Below are 15,900 nucleotides of genomic sequence, written 5' to 3' on the forward strand. Positions count from 1 at the left end.
GTTCTCGCTGGGAGCTGCACGCCAGAGTGGGTTCCTGTTGTGCCATCTTGGATCCTGCCTCAGTACTCTTCTTTTTAACCTCGCATCCTATCATGATTCATTAACAGATTTTGTCAAAAAATGTTTAGAATCTATTTTTACCAGCTTCACTGCTGTTATCCTGGTATAAGTTATCTTTTGCTGTGTAATTACTATAGCCTGTATGCCATTACCTACTTACTGAAAAGTCTAGTAACCAGTTGTGATCACCCTCCAGTAGCTTTGCATTTCACTTAGACCAAAAGCCAAAATCTTTTAAAATGGCTATAAATTTGTCTATGATCTGGCATCCCCATATCCCTCTCTCCACCTTTCTTACCTCATCTCTTATTTAACTTTCACCTTTGTTTGCGTTGATCACCTTAGAAAGATGTTAGGAATATTCTTCTCTCACAGCCTTTGTGCTTGTTGTATACCTTTGTCTGGAATGCTCTTCTTCAAGATATCCTGATGGCTACATGTCTGATTTAGGATTCTCTCAAAAATCACCTCCTATTGACCTGTTCTCTGAGTTCCCTTTCCTCACCCCTCACCCCTCACGCCTCACCCAACAGGCCCTAGTGTGTGTTGCTCCCCTCCCTGTGTTCTTGTATTCTCATTGTTCAGCTCCTACTTATGAATCAGAACATGTAGTGTTTGGTTTTCTGTTCCTGTGTGTGTTTGTTGAGGATGATGGCTTCCAGCTTTATCCATATTTCTACAAAGAATATGATCTCCTTCCTTTTTATGGCTGCATAGTATTCCATAATGTGTATGTATCACATTTTCTTTATCCAGCCTGTCATTGATGGGTATTTGGGTTGGTTCTATGACTTTGCTCTTGTAAATAGTGCTGCTACAAACATACACATGCATGTGTCTTTGTAGTAGAATAAATCCTCTTAACTTTTAAGAGGATTAATGTCACTCCCATTTTAAGGATCAAGAAATGAAAACTGAGATTATTGAACTACTGAATGGTAAAATCATCATTAGAGTTTTGTTTTTTGATTTCTCAGTTTTTTTTTTATTTTAAACTTTATGCTATTTAACATGGGATTATGGAAATTTGGCGGTTTTTCACTATTGTAGTCCATTGTTTGCTGCTATCTTTGCCTAATTTTCTTTTAATTATGCTTATAGACCTATCTTTTCATATACTTTCTGCCCTTTATTGAGAGTTATGAGTAGTAATATGTGGGTATACTAGCATTTCTCATGATGGCAGTATATTCCAAAATCTGAAATTTAAAAGTCAAAGCCAGTAAAGGGAAATTCTACACATAAATAAACTGTTTAGTTAATTCAGCATTCATATATTCATTCATTCAATATATTGAGCGCCTGTTGTTAAGTATATTGTAAAAGTTCCTGGGAATACAGTGATCAGCAACCTAGGTATAATTTCCCCCTCTTGTTTGAAGCTTTTTTCCATTGGGAAAGAAAAGATGATTGAAAAAGTGATTGTAATTTAGTACGAGAAATATTTGTTACAGGAAAGGGTGCAGTAAATGTATATAAGAAGGCTAGTCCAGAATTGGTAGACTGTTAAAGAATGTACTCTAGAAGAAGTCATAGATTGAGATCCCAAAATGGCTAGGAAATTTCTAAGCATTTGTGGCAGAGGGTGAGGAAAAGTATAGCATTTTCAAGATCCTGAAAGAGATTTAATTTGGAGGTATTTTAGAGTATGTAATTGGATGTGATGAGGGTTGAGCCTGGAGAAATTATTGTGTCAGGCCTAAGTAGACATTTAAAAAAAAGTTAATCAAATCACAGAGAAGCTGCCTGTACTTTTTAAAGTAGAATTTCTCAACCTTGTCACTGATGATGCTTTGGGCTGGATAATTATTGGTTTTCAGGGGCTATCTGGTACATACGGGATGTTAAGAAGCATTCCTGATTTCTACTCACTAGATGTCAGTAACACTTCCCCATTGTAATAACCAAACATGTCTCCACTTATTGTCTCATGTCTCTTGGCAGGCATAATCCACCCTGATTGGGAATGACTATTGTAAAGGATTACTGTAAATTTAGCATTCAACAACATCAAAATTTTAAATAATAGGTGTATCAAGAAACAGGGACCAGGCATGGTGGCTCATGCCTGTGATCCCAGCACTTTGGGATGCTGAGGCGGGCAGATCACGAGGTCAGAAGTTTGAGGCCAGCCTGGTCAACATGGTGAAACCCTGTCTCTACTAAAATCACAAAAAATTAGCCAGGTGTGGTGGTAGGCGCCTGTAATCGCAGCTACTTGGGAGACTGAGACAGGAGAATTGCTTGAACTGGAAGGTGGAGGTTGCAGTAAGCCGAGATCACGCCATTGCACTCCAGCCTGGGCAACGGAGCAACACTCTGTCTCAAAAAAAAGAGTAAAAAATAGAAGCAGGAAAATGTGGCACATAATCTGGAGGAAAAATTAGTCGGTAGAAAGAGACCTCGAAATGATGGAATTAGCAGACATTAAAATAACTATAATAGAAATGCTCAATATGCTCAAGGTTGTAATGTAAAATGTTAATAATGAGTAGTAAGTAGAAGATACAAAAAAGAAGAGCTAAATGGGATTTAAAAGGACAAAATGGAACTGCTAGAGATGAAAAACATATCTGAAATGAATTTTTTCCTGAGAAACATTTAACAGAAGACTAGACAATGTAGAAGAAATGGGATGGGATTTAAAGGACAAAATGGAACTACTAGAGGTGAAAAACATATCTGAAGAGAATTTTTTCCTGTGAAACTTTTAACAGGAGACTAGACAATGTAGAAGAAAAGATCCTTGCACTTGAAAATGTGACAATAGAAATATGCAAAATGGAGCGGAAAGAGCAAAAAGACTGCAAAACTTCAAAAAAACTCCAGCAACTTGGGATAATTTTTTTTTTTTTATTTTTGAGACAGGGTCTTACTCTGTCGCCAAGGCTGGAATGCAGTGGCACAGTGTCCACTGGCATAATCTCCACTCAGTGCAACCTCTGCCTCCTGAGTTCAAGGAATTCTCCCACCTCAGCCTCCCAAGTAGCTGAGACTACAGGTGTGTGCTACCACACCTGACTAATTTTTGTATTTTTTGGTATAGAAGGGGTTTCACCATGTTGGCCAAGCTTGTGTCAAACTTTTGACTTTAAGTGATCCACCTGTTTTGGCCTCCCAAAGTGCTGGGGTTACAGGTGTGAGCCACTGCACCTGGCTGGGTTAATTTTTAAATGGTCTAACATATGTAGCTGGAGTGTCAGAAGGAGAGAAGAGAGGGTGGACAGAAAAAATATTTGAAGGAATAATGCAAAAAATTTTCTGAATTTGATACAAGCTGTAAATCCACAAATGCACGACGTGTAAACAAAGCTTAGCACGTTATAATCATGTGCTAAATACAAGCAACAAAGCGAAAACCTTAGAAGGTACTACAAGAGAAAAGGCACATCAAATAAATGACGTAAGAATTCTGCAGATTATCTTCAGAAACTATATAAATCACAAGAGAATCCCTCATGGGTACTGAGGGGCAATTATGTTTTAAAGCCAGAAACAAACATTGAAGAAAACAAACACTGAAGTTGCCTTAATCAGTTAATGCTGCTATAACAAAATGCCTGAGACTGGGTAATTTATATATAAAAAAAAAACAAAACTGATTTCTCACAGTTCTGGCATTTGAGAAGTCCTCTCATCTAGGTACTAGCGGGTTTAGTGTCTGTTGGGGCCTGCCTGGTTTCTGCTTTGAAGATGGTGCCTTGTTTCTGTATCCTCCAAAGGGGATGAATCTTGTGTCTTTCCCTAGAAGAAGGGGGACAGGGGTGATCTAACTCACTCAAGCCCTCATGGTCTAATCACCTCCTAAAGGCCTCAGCTCCTGATACTATCATATTGGGTCTTAGGTTCTAACTTAATGAATTTTAGAGGGACACATGCATTCAGATTGTAGCAGAGGTATAGCTAATAACGTTAATAATAAAATGGAATACTAAGAAAAAAAATTTTTTTTAAAGACTTGAAATGAGAAAAAAGGAAGAAAGATCAAGTGGGTAAATAGAGAACAAATAGCAAGATAATGGATTCAGATATAATTGCGTCAGTGATTATGTTAAATGTGTGAATGGTCCAAAAACTTTTGAAAGACCAGGATGGTCAGCCTGGATAATACAAAAATTCACTGATATGTTAAAAGAAGGTTAGAAAAAGATGTTCTGTGCAAAGCACAATAAATAGGATAGAATGACTATATTAATATCAAAGTGTATTTCAGGAAAGAAAATATTACCAGGGAATTACAAAAGGGACATTTTATAGTGATGGAGCCAAATCATAAAAATTAATAGCAATTCTAAATATATAATTCAACAATAGAACTTCAAAGTAGATGAGATACAAACTTCCAGAACTGAAATAAATTGATAAATCCATGAAAAGTTTTAAACATGCATCTCTCAATAATTAATAGAAGTAATGAACAAAAAAATTTGTATTTAGAAGACTTGAATTGAATAACATTCTTAACTGAGTGGACCTAAATGATATTTACAGAATAGTCTAACAACAGAGGAATATACAGTCTTTTGAAGTATAATTAGAATATGCATCAAATCAACCCTGTGTTGGGGCATCAGACAAGTCTCATCAAATTTAAAAGGATTGGTATTGAACAGTACAGGTTTTGTGACCACATGGAATTTCTTGTGAAACACCAAGATATTTGGGAAATTCTCAGTTATTTGAACGACACTTCTAAATAACTGTACAGTTTAAAGAACTTTATAAGGGACATTAGAACAGTTTTTGATATAAAAATGAAAGTGAAACAACATATCAGAATTTGTGGAATGCAGGTAAAGCAACATCTGTAGGAGAATTTATAGTCTTAAATGCTTAAATATTAGAGAAGATGGTTTAATTTGCTCTTGTTTAAGAAAAAGAAGAGCAAGTTAAACCTGAAATAAGAAGAAGAAAGTAAATAAGAGCAGAAAACTATGAAGTAAAAAACAGACCAACAGATAAGAAAATCAAGCTCAAAATTGAGTGTATTGACATGATAAAAAAAATTGCTAATACCCTGACAATACTGATCAAAGTGAAAAGAGAAAAACAAAAATTACTATTTTCAAATGTGAAGGGATATCACAGACCTGACATTTAAAAGTATAATGAGGAAATATGCTCATAAATTTGACAACTTAGATGAGATGTACAAACCCTTGTAAAAGTATAATTTACCAAAACAGACATAGACAAAACAAATTCTAAATAATCTAGCCAAGGTGGTTTTCACTGGTAAATTCTATCAAGCATTTGATCTTACATAGATTCTTTCAAATTTCTTAGGTCTCTATGACCTTGATACCAAAACCTCATGAAGTAATTTGAAAAAGAGGATTTACATATTATTATCGCTCATGAACATAGACACAGAAATCCTTGAAATAGTCCATCAAATTCAGCAAAATATATAAAGGTTACATCAAACTCAGCAAAATATGTGAAGTTAGTACATCATGACAAATGGGGTCTATCCTATCCAGGCAAGGTTGATTTAAAAAATTTATATAATCCACAATAGTAATAGTTTATAGGGGAACAACCATGTGGTCATTTCACTAGATGCAGAAAGAATTTACACATTCAGTACTTAATGATAAAAGCTCTACATAGTAGCATAGAAGGGAGTTTTCTAAATTTTATAAAGTGCATCTGTGAAAAACCTGGAGCTACATTCTTAATGGTAGATACAGTAGTATAGCTGTACAATGATATACTAATCAGCAATAAGAAGGAATGAAGCATGGATACATGCAACAGCATGGACGAATCTCAAATATTCTGTGTAGCCAAAGAAGTTAAAAGTTTATATACTATATGATTATAATTTATTTGAAAAAGGGCTTGGTGACAGTGAAGTTCAGAGGTTTCTTGAGGTTTGGGGAAAGGATTGACTGTGATGGTGTACAAGTGTTGGGCGACGCATTGTTCTGTATCTTGTATTTTCATGGTGCAGCATGCCAAACATTACTGAAATGTGTATTTAAAATGGATTGTTTTATTGATTATAAACATTCCCTAAATGCAGTTGAATTTTAAAAATATATTACAAAACTGTCTTCTCCACTTCAGTCTTCTGTGTGACTTAGGATATCGAAAACGGTTAAGGTAGATTGTGATACTTGTTAGCATTATGTTTCTTGATAACTTCTTTTGGCAAACCATCTGTAAAATGGTCATTTCAATAGATGCGGAAAGATGTCTCACGTTTGATTGAAGACTTTTGTGGTTCGAGGCATTATATTGAAGTGTTTAAGACTGTGTGGTTTTGAGGTCATCTAGAGTTCACTTCAAAAATTGTCTTTTTTTTTTTTAACCTTTTTAAAAATATATATATATATTTTATTGCGTTTTAGGTTTTGGGGTACAAGTGAAGAACAGGCAAGAAAGATTGTTGCATAGGTACATACATGACAATCTGATTTGCTGCCTTTCTCCCTATCACCTGTATCTGGCATTTCTCCCCTTGTTACTTAACTACCTGTGGCTCCTTGGAGAAGTCATTAATGTCCCTTTGTTCAAGTTTATTTGTAAAATGAAGAGTAATAGTGCTTAATGTTAAGAAGCCCATGTAGGTTTATGAAAATGAGATAATTCATATGCAGTGCTTAGCCAAGTACCTGGTACAGAATTAGCTCTGAATGAATGGTAACTACTATTTTTTTAATCCCGTATTTTTACTGTTATACTTCAACAGACTACTTTAGTTCAGTGAACTGATATCACTTATTTTTCCTTACCTCGTACCCTCAATCTTAAATGTTTCTGGATTTTTACTGGATGATTTACTCTAGAACTTTGTTTCTTAGATTATAAGGCTCTTTGAGGATCTGATAAAACCTGTGCCTGTTTTACCCTGAAAAATGTACTGTAAAAATAACCACACAGTTTTCCATAGGGTTGTTTGTGGACTCATTGAACCTGAAAATAAGAACCCTTGTTACTGAGCAAGAATGTAAAAAGTTCTTACCCATATAATATTAAACTTAAAAATTTTTATTATGTAATAATTTGAGTTTCCACTGACTGCTTTAAAATTAGACTTATCTAATCTCTGAGCTAACATTACAGGTTATAAACTATTGACCTTTTTAAAATAAACATTTTTTAATGTTCCCAGTTTTTATATTCAGAAACTCATGTTAACTTTGATTGGGTTGAATCATATAACTTAAAAAAAATGGTCTTCTTTAATGTGTGTCTCAGGTTATATCATCTTTGGCCAAAAGCTGTAAATTGACATCCTGTTTTTAAGGACCTTGTATGACTGATTTCCTAATTAGGATTTCTTAATTTTACTAATTAAATTTACCTAAAATTGTAGTTGTTTTTCATCATAAAAAAGTCCATGTAAATTGCACAAATTGTATCTTGCTCTTCTGGATATTTCAGTACTGCATTATTTAATTTATTGTTTTTATTCTACTGTGCTTTATTAGAAGGTGTATATAATGTAGACATTATGGCAGGGGATGCCAAGAGTTTTGTGATTCTAAGTGTCATTCTTCAAAAACAAATTATTGTTTCAGAAACTGTTTTGGCTGGGCCTACTTCACCTTTACCTTCCCCGGGAAATGGTAGTGAAACTGCGCCTGGATCAGTTACACAGCCCAAGAAAATTAGAGGAATTGGATTTGGAGACATTTTTAAAGAAGGCTCTGTGAAACTTAGGACAAGAACATCGAGTAGTGAAACAGAAGAGAAAAAACCAGAAAAGGTGATAATGATGAATTTACATTAGATTGATTCCCTCATTCTCTCATTAAGCATTTTTTAAAATGTAAAAGTCGGTTTGTAATTGTTAGATTTTTTTTTTTCCAGATCACTAATAATTTGGTTATGAATGAGGAGGCTGTGAGAAATTTTGTCTCCAAATTTACAATGATATTCATGTGTGAATCTAATAAAATTAGAATGCTTATTTCTTGGTAAATTTAACACACTTAGTAGAAGCTTTAGGGTTTTTAGTTATCACAGTGTAAATAAAAATTAGAGAGTTTTATTTTTGCTTTTAAAAGATAAATTTATATATAAATTTAGTTTTATATATATAATTACTATAATAAAATAAATATATATTTAATTTGAAATATACCTAAAATGGTCTGTTTTAAAATGAATTTACAAAATATTGTTACTTAATATTTTGCCACTACTTAACTTTCCTCTGGATTGTCAACAATTGTTAAATTTGCTAATCTTCCTTTGAATGTGTGGAGAATTTTATTTCATTAGCATTTTGCTGTCATTGTGAAATGAAACAAAGTAAATGAACCATACATTGTAAGAGCTTAAAAGAGGCTTTAAAATAAAATCTTAAGCTGTTATTTTGGTGGTAAAATAGCTACAATTTGTAGAACTTTTTTTTTACAGTTCCTTCTGTCAATCCTATCTCTTTAACTCTGAAGAATTTAAAATATTTCAGTATTTATTTGATTCGTGTAGCTACGTCTCATTTGTAATACTGTGTTTTAGTTTTTGAGATATTACGAAGTTTTCTCAGTTGGATTCAACTTTTTTTTTTTTTTTCCTATCCCAACTTGCTACCTATTTTCTTATGTAATAGTGCAGAGTTGGGTTCAGAAAAGAGAACTTCTACTTTCTATCCTGCACATTCCTATCTCTGGGACTATATGGCATTAGGATTATGGGGTCAAATTGATTCTTGATTTTAAAGGTAAAGACTGGAATTCTCATGGATTTTGGGGTGGTACTCTATAGCCATATAATACCTAAGAATGTTGGACAAGCAATTCTTGCATTGTGATAGAAATTAGACTAGATGATCTTGTGCCCCTTCAAACTCTAAAGTTTATGATTAGATTGAATAGCTTTATCTGATTAATGATTATATTAATCATCTTATAATCCTTGATAATGCCTGCTACTCAGGAGTTGTTATTAGTGAGAGTAATCTCAGGTTTACCCTGTATAATGGTCTGGTCAGTGCTTTAATCACTGATCCAGGAATTGATAAAATAGGGATCACATTTACTGTGTTTATAGGTACACCAGATTGGAAAATATGGTGGTTAGAGTTGGAGAAAACTAAAGTAAGTATCTTAGAAGATAAACGAAAACACAGTGATAGGTAGGTCAGTTAGCAGTGTTTTCAGACTTTTAAGTAATGACATCTAAGGTTAAATGTGCTGTTGTTTCTGGGTAGAGAACTTAAGGAAACACTAGTATAAAGTGGTAACGGACTTTCTTTAGTAAATTACAATGGAAAAATGTCTAGTGGACTATAGTTATAAGGAACATAAGATTACCTGAATCATTTACATTCAAATAGCAATGAAGTATAAAGAATTATTTTTCTCCTCTCTTAGTTTAAGGTTTATATCTGGGTTCAATCTGGGCTGTGCTGCTAAATTCCTGTTACTGTGGAATAAGACAGATTACTTATATAAATTTATATTATTGTATAAATAGTACCCACTTTATGCAGATAGTAATGAGGCTATTAGTCCTATTTTCACTGTTATGTAAGTCTTTAGCCCAGGGATTTAAGTTCTCAAGTGCTGTTGTTCTTATTTAATTTGATTTATTATATTTTTAAGAGATAGGGTCTCACCATATCATCCAGGCTGGAATGCAGTGGCACAATCATAGCTCACTGTAACCTTGAACTTAGGCATAAACCACCAGTACCTAGCCTCTTACTTATTTTAGAGATTCTAAAATTAAATCTCATTAATATACTATGGGCATCAGAGAATATTATCTTTAAGAAAAGGAATCTTTAAATTGGTACCTCTGAACTATGATTTAGGAACTTTGGAGATCTTTACCTTTTTTATTGCTGAGTCTTCAGTCACATTACTAACTTAGCTTATAAGTACTGTTAAGGAAAGTTGGGTAACTGTAAATGGAAACTTTGTTTAACAATATTATCTTTATTCTATCTTGAAATAGTTTATGCCATTGTTTTTTTCTATTCTAGCCCTTAATCATACAGTCACTGGGACCCAAAACTCAGAGTGTGGAGATAACAAAAACAGACACAGATGGTAAAATTAAAGGTATGTTTTTGAATAAAGCTTTCATATTGAGAATAGTAGAAACATACTCAAATGTATTATGAGACTTGTTGAAAGCATTTCTTATACTACTTTATTAGAATAGTAAATTCTGTTAGATGTAAGCACCATGAGGTCAAGGATTTTGATATACTTCGTTGGTTGAGTGATGTATCTCTTTGTAGTTGAACCTGTGCCTGGAACATCACAAGCACTTATATTTGAATGAGTGATTAATGAAATTGTTACTTAACATATGGTATTAACTATAAGTATTTTAAAATTTAAAGATAGATTATTAAGTTCATCCTTGATAACTTTTAGTGTACTTTATGCAAAATAGAGTCTTAATAAGTATTTGTTGAATGAATCCATTTGTGTGAGCCACATTATTTACATTATTTATTTCAGCTAAAGAATATTGTAGAACATTATTTGCGTATGAAGGTACTAATGAAGATGAACTTACTTTTAAAGAGGGGGAGATAATCCATTTGATAAGTAAGGTAAGGTATTTCTGTTTTTCAGTGAATTAATTTATTTGTAGAAATATTTTTCAAAAGTTACATATTCCCCCTAGAATGTTCTTATATTCACCCTGGAATCTGGAAGAGCTGGGACTTTGTCTTGTTTCTAAGTCCTGAAAACTTGGCACATAGTAAGTGCTCAGAATGTTCTCTTTTTGAGCTAACTTTTATTGTCTATATTTGTTAAAATTTATATATTGGGAATTATTGTTAACCATCATATTTGCTTTTGTTTTTTAAGTAATTTTTTTTTTAAATTAATCTCAACTTTCCAGGTTTCTGTTCTTAATTCTCTTTCGCCTCATTCTAGTTTTTCTCCTCTATATTGTTTGGAGTGTTGTTTGTAATATAAACAGAAGAAGAAAAATAGGGAAACAAGCTAAATATCCATCAGTATGGAAATTGTTCTGAAACTCTTCATGCTATGGAAAATGATGTCGCCATTTTAAAGAATGAAGTGATTTTATAACTTGGAATAAATCCTAATGCAAAATAAAGAGAAAACCCAGTAGTACTTGTGTGTGGGCAGAATCCTAAAATAACTATCTATGTTTAGGAAAATTACAAATATTTAGTTTTTGCTATAACAATGTAGAATAATTTTTGAAATTCCTCCTCTCACTTATTTTTTTTTTAAGTGGAGGCAGAGTCTTGCTGTGTTGTCCAGGCAGTTTCTAACTGTTGGGCTCAAGCAATCCTCTTTTCTTTTTTTCCCATTTATTTATTTTATTGCATTTTAGGTTTTGGGGTACATGTGAAGAACATGCAACATTGTTGCATAGGTACACACGTGGCAGTGTGATTTGCTGCCTTCCTCCCCATTACCTACATCTGGCACCTCTCCCCTTGCTATCTCTTCCCAGCTCCCCACCCCCCACCTTTCCTCCGTTATTTCCCCTCAACTGACCCCAGTGTGTAGTGCTCCCCTCCCTGTGTCCATGTGTTCTCATTGTTCAACACCCGCCTATGAGTGAGAACATGCGGCGTTTGATCTTCTGCTCTTCTGTCAGTTTGCTGAGAATGATGGTTTCCAGGTTCATCCATGTCCCTACAAAGGACCCAAACTCATCGTTTTTGATGGCTGCATAATATTCCATGGTGTATATATGCCACATTTTCCCCGTCCAGTCTGTCATCGATGGGCATTTGGGTTGGTTCCAGGTCTTTGCTATTGTAAACAGTGTCAAGCAATCCTCTTGCTTTGGCCTCCCAAAGTGCTGAGATTACAAGTGTGAACTACCACACCTGGCCCCATTGTTTTACATTGACTTTGTTATTAGATGGCACAGTGTATGTAATTTTTTTAAAAAAATAAGTTTTATTGTGTATACTTAAAGTAGAATGATGTTATAGGATACATATAAATAGTAAAAATGTTACTGTAGTGAAGCAAATTGACATATCTATCATCTCACATAGTTTATTGTTTTAGTGGCAACAGCAGGTAAAATCATTTAGCAAGAATTTTACAGATGTATGTAATTTTTAATATTAATATAGTTTGATTACACCTAATTTTTCATGCAAGGGTGGTGAGTATTTGGAAGAAACTTAGAAGGCCTTGTTAATTCAAAAAAATACATGTTTTAAAGACAAGGTCTTGCTTAGTTGCCCAGGCTGACATGCAGTGATGTGATCATAGCTCACTGCAGCCTTGAGCTCATGGGCACAAGTGATCCTCCTGCCTCAGCCTCCCAAGTAGCTGGGACTACAGTTGCATCGCATTGTGCCTAATTAATAATGTTTTCAAATATTTTTGTAGAGGCAGGGTCTTGCTATATTGCCCAGGCTGGTCTTGCAAACTCCTGGCATCAAGCGATCTTCCCACATCAGCCTCTCAAGTTGCTGAGATTACAAAGCATGAAACCACTGTGCCTGGTCAAATCTCATTACTTTTTAAAGCAGCTGAATAATGTGATTAATTTTTAGTATATAAAGTGTTAAGAATGTTAAGAAAGATACAGTTTGGAAATTCAAATTCTCTCTCTCTCTCTCCATCTTTCTCTCCTTTCTGCTTCCTTTCATCTTAACTTTTTTTTTCTTTTTGAGATGGAGTCTTGCTCTGTCACCCAGGCCGGAATGTGGTGACACGATCACTGCTCACTGCAACCTCTGCCTTCTGGGGTCAAGTGATTTTCCTGTCTCAGCCTCCTGAGTAGCTGAGACTACTGGTGCCTGCCACCACACCAGCTAATTTTTGTATTTTTAGTGGAGATGGGGTTTCAGCTTGTTGGTCAGGCTGGTCTCAACCTCCTGACCTCAGGTGATCCACCCAGCCTGGCCTCACAACATGCTAGGATTACAGATGTGAGCCAACACACCCGGCCTTATTTTATCTTTTTCCAGTTTCCCCTGAGAACATTTTAACCATATAGATGGAATTTTAAAATTGATATGTTTTAAAAAAATTAAACTCAATTTTGTAACTACTGCTAAAAGTAATATGTGGGGAATATTTTCTTTTAGGACAATGTGATCTGTTTAGTTCCATCTGGGCACAGTGGGTCATTCTTGTAATTTCAACACTTTGGGAGACCAAATCAAGAGGATCATTTGAGCCCAGAAGTTTATGGTTGTACACTTGTGGTCCTCGCCACTTGGGAGGCTGAGATGGGAGGATCACTTGAGCCCAGGAGGTTGAGGCTGCAGTTAGCCATGATTGCATCACTGCACTCCAGCCTGACCTTATCTTAAAAACTTCCATTGTCTTTTTCTGTTTTGCTTTTTAGGAGACTGGAGAAGCTGGCTGGTGGAAGGGTGAACTTAATGGTAAAGAAGGAGTATTTCCAGACAATTTTGCTGTTCAGATAAATGAACTGGACAAAGACTTTCCAGTAAGCTTTTGTTTTTCAATGATGATAATACTTGAAAGAACATTTTGCCACTATACTTTTGTAAACAAGTTTTTTTCATTGTTATTAAATAAATTTTATGAAGGAGTTTCAGATGTAGCTATTCAGGTAGGAGTTGAGTTATAGTAAAACAAAATAATGTTTCAGTTCTGTACTTTATTCCTCCTTTTTTTCTTTCCTGACTGTACTGAAAAGTAACCTTAGACTTCTTTATTTTATAATTTAAGAAGGGCTGTCTATCCTATTAACATAAATTAGTATTTTCCTGGAAGAAATTGTATTTTTATTTAATGTTGTTGAAAAGCTTTAGTTTATTTTAAGGTCTTGTGGATATTGTTATTCTGTTGGTGCATTTTTTGGGGGAGGGCAAGAAGCAGTCTTTGCCTCCTTATGGAATTTGTTTTTTTGTGTGTCACTTCTCAGAGAAAAAGTGAGGCTGAGTCATTCGTCCGTGGTGTTTTGCCTTTCTACAACTTGGTCTCCTTTCTCCATGGATGAGGAATATAATGGAGTTTTTAAAATAGAGGGAAAGAGCATTAGCGTAAGCACACAGAGGGATGGGCTACCATGTTAGGTTTAAGCCAATGCAGAACTCTTAACTCAGTGGAAGCTTAGGCTGTCTGAGGCCTTTCTTTTGCTAGGTTGCATTCAGTATTGATTCAGCCTTCATATGATTTACTTTTGTACTTTTATTAATGAATACATTTTTATGCTTTTATTATGTTTGAACATTATGGCTTATCAGTTATTCTTAATTTGTAAAAACGAAGTTTACAAACTTAGAAATGTGTCTCAATTTTTTTAAAGGTATTAAGCCTTGAAAATGAGTGAATGTTTATAAATTGAGGAAAAACAGGTCTTTGCCTTTAACTGTTCCTTTGAGAGTTCCGAAGAGTTAATCATGAAAACTAGGTCTGTTTGTTGCTACTCTGCTTTCTTTTTTTTATTTAAAACAACAACAACAACAAGAAGGTCCCTTCCTTGTTCTGCCAGTCCTCCAATCCCCACAACCCCTGCTGCAAAAGAGGGGTAAAATGGTACTTAGGACTCTTAACCTAGGGAAGGTAGAGCAGAACGTTTTTGCTCATTAAGATTTTTAAGGTTAATTCAATCCAGTGATATATAGATTGAAATATTTGACTGAATTTTGATCAATGAGACTATTTCTTCTAATGAAATAATTTGTTGTCATTGCCCTTTTGGGTAGTTGTTAGGATCTTAGCATTTTATAGTTTTTGGCAAGGATGGAATGAAGAGGAGAGACATTTGTATAATTTAGATTATTACTAATTGGTGTTTATTTTAACTATATTTGATATGAAACTGGTCAGCCATTTCCACCATTATTATTTTAACAGAAACCGAAGAAACCACCACCTCCTGCTAAGGGTCCAGGTATGTAAGAAACATATTTTTCAGTTTGCTATTTCCAATATTTGAAAATTCTAAAATGACCATATTGGATCTAATGCAGATTATTAACTTTTAAGTCAAGTATGTTGTAGTCTGTAAAAATTTTTAGAAATATATGAAAATTGAGTGTTCCCATGCATTAGTATCTGTCAATATTTTTTTAAGTACAAATGGTATAAAATAGGGATCTTGAAAATAATGTAGATACTTTATATGTAATTTTAAGTTAATAAAATTGACCAAATTTACACTGTTTTAGAAAACTTAATATATTGACCTGGCCAATTAGTTATTCCACCTTTCCAAATGAAATCCATTTGTTAATGTCTCAAATAATATTAATTTGCATACTCTTCTTACAGAGAGTATGCTGAAGGTTAAACAAAATAGATGATTTTAAATAGATGAATAAATTATGGTATACCTAGTAGTGTCTTCAAGAGTTAAAGTTTTGTAATCTGGCTCTTTGCTTTCATAAATTCTACTTTTGAATACTTGCTCTTTACAGGTGTAATATCTATTTCCTAAAAGATTTGCTGTTTTTTTTAGGATAATCCAATCTTTTTCTCCCTTGATTTTAGCTTTGTATTTGCTGACCTAATCCTGGAGCAAAGAAAGCATAAAACTAATTTTTATAGAAGTTGGTGTTGAAGCCTTATTATATAGCTTTACCCTTCGATATGGTAGCCATTAACCATGTGGGGCTTTTAAAATTAATTACATAAAATTTAAAAATTCAGTTTCTCTGTCATAGGAATGCCATTTCAAGTGCTCAGTACTCATATGTTGGACACTGAAAAAATAACATGTTTTCATCACCACGAACTGCAGTATGGTAGAGGATATGATCTCTAACACCTAAAGTTGACAAAGAAGGAACTGAGACCACAGAGTAGGGTAGTAGCGCCAACTCTAGGATTAGAAATTAAGCCTGGTGATTCTGGTACATTGTTCATTCTATTAAACATGGTTTCATCTGTTATTTTTCAATGCATCTTTTTTTTTTTTTTTTTTTTTTTTTTTTTTTTT

At 34.1% G+C, this 15,900-nt stretch overlaps 1 protein-coding gene across 1 annotated transcript in view; it reads left to right on the forward strand.

Annotated features, from left to right (window-relative positions):
- LOC108286993 (CD2 associated protein) overlaps window positions 1-15,900 on the forward strand; it is a 149,978-nt gene that overhangs the window by 87,084 nt on the left and 46,994 nt on the right. The window contains exons 6-10 of the mRNA XM_017505165.2: window positions 7,590-7,777; window positions 10,004-10,082; window positions 10,491-10,585; window positions 13,336-13,440; window positions 14,817-14,853. Of these exons, the coding sequence (XP_017360654.1) occupies window positions 7,590-7,777; window positions 10,004-10,082; window positions 10,491-10,585; window positions 13,336-13,440; window positions 14,817-14,853 (504 nt within the window). The remainder of the gene's footprint in view (window positions 1-7,589; window positions 7,778-10,003; window positions 10,083-10,490; window positions 10,586-13,335; window positions 13,441-14,816; window positions 14,854-15,900) is intronic.

The sequence above is a fragment of the Cebus imitator genome, unplaced genomic scaffold (assembly GCF_001604975.1).
Source record: "Cebus imitator isolate Cc_AM_T3 unplaced genomic scaffold, Cebus_imitator-1.0 Scaffold334, whole genome shotgun sequence".
In the NCBI taxonomy this organism is placed as follows: domain Eukaryota; kingdom Metazoa; phylum Chordata; class Mammalia; order Primates; family Cebidae; genus Cebus; species Cebus imitator.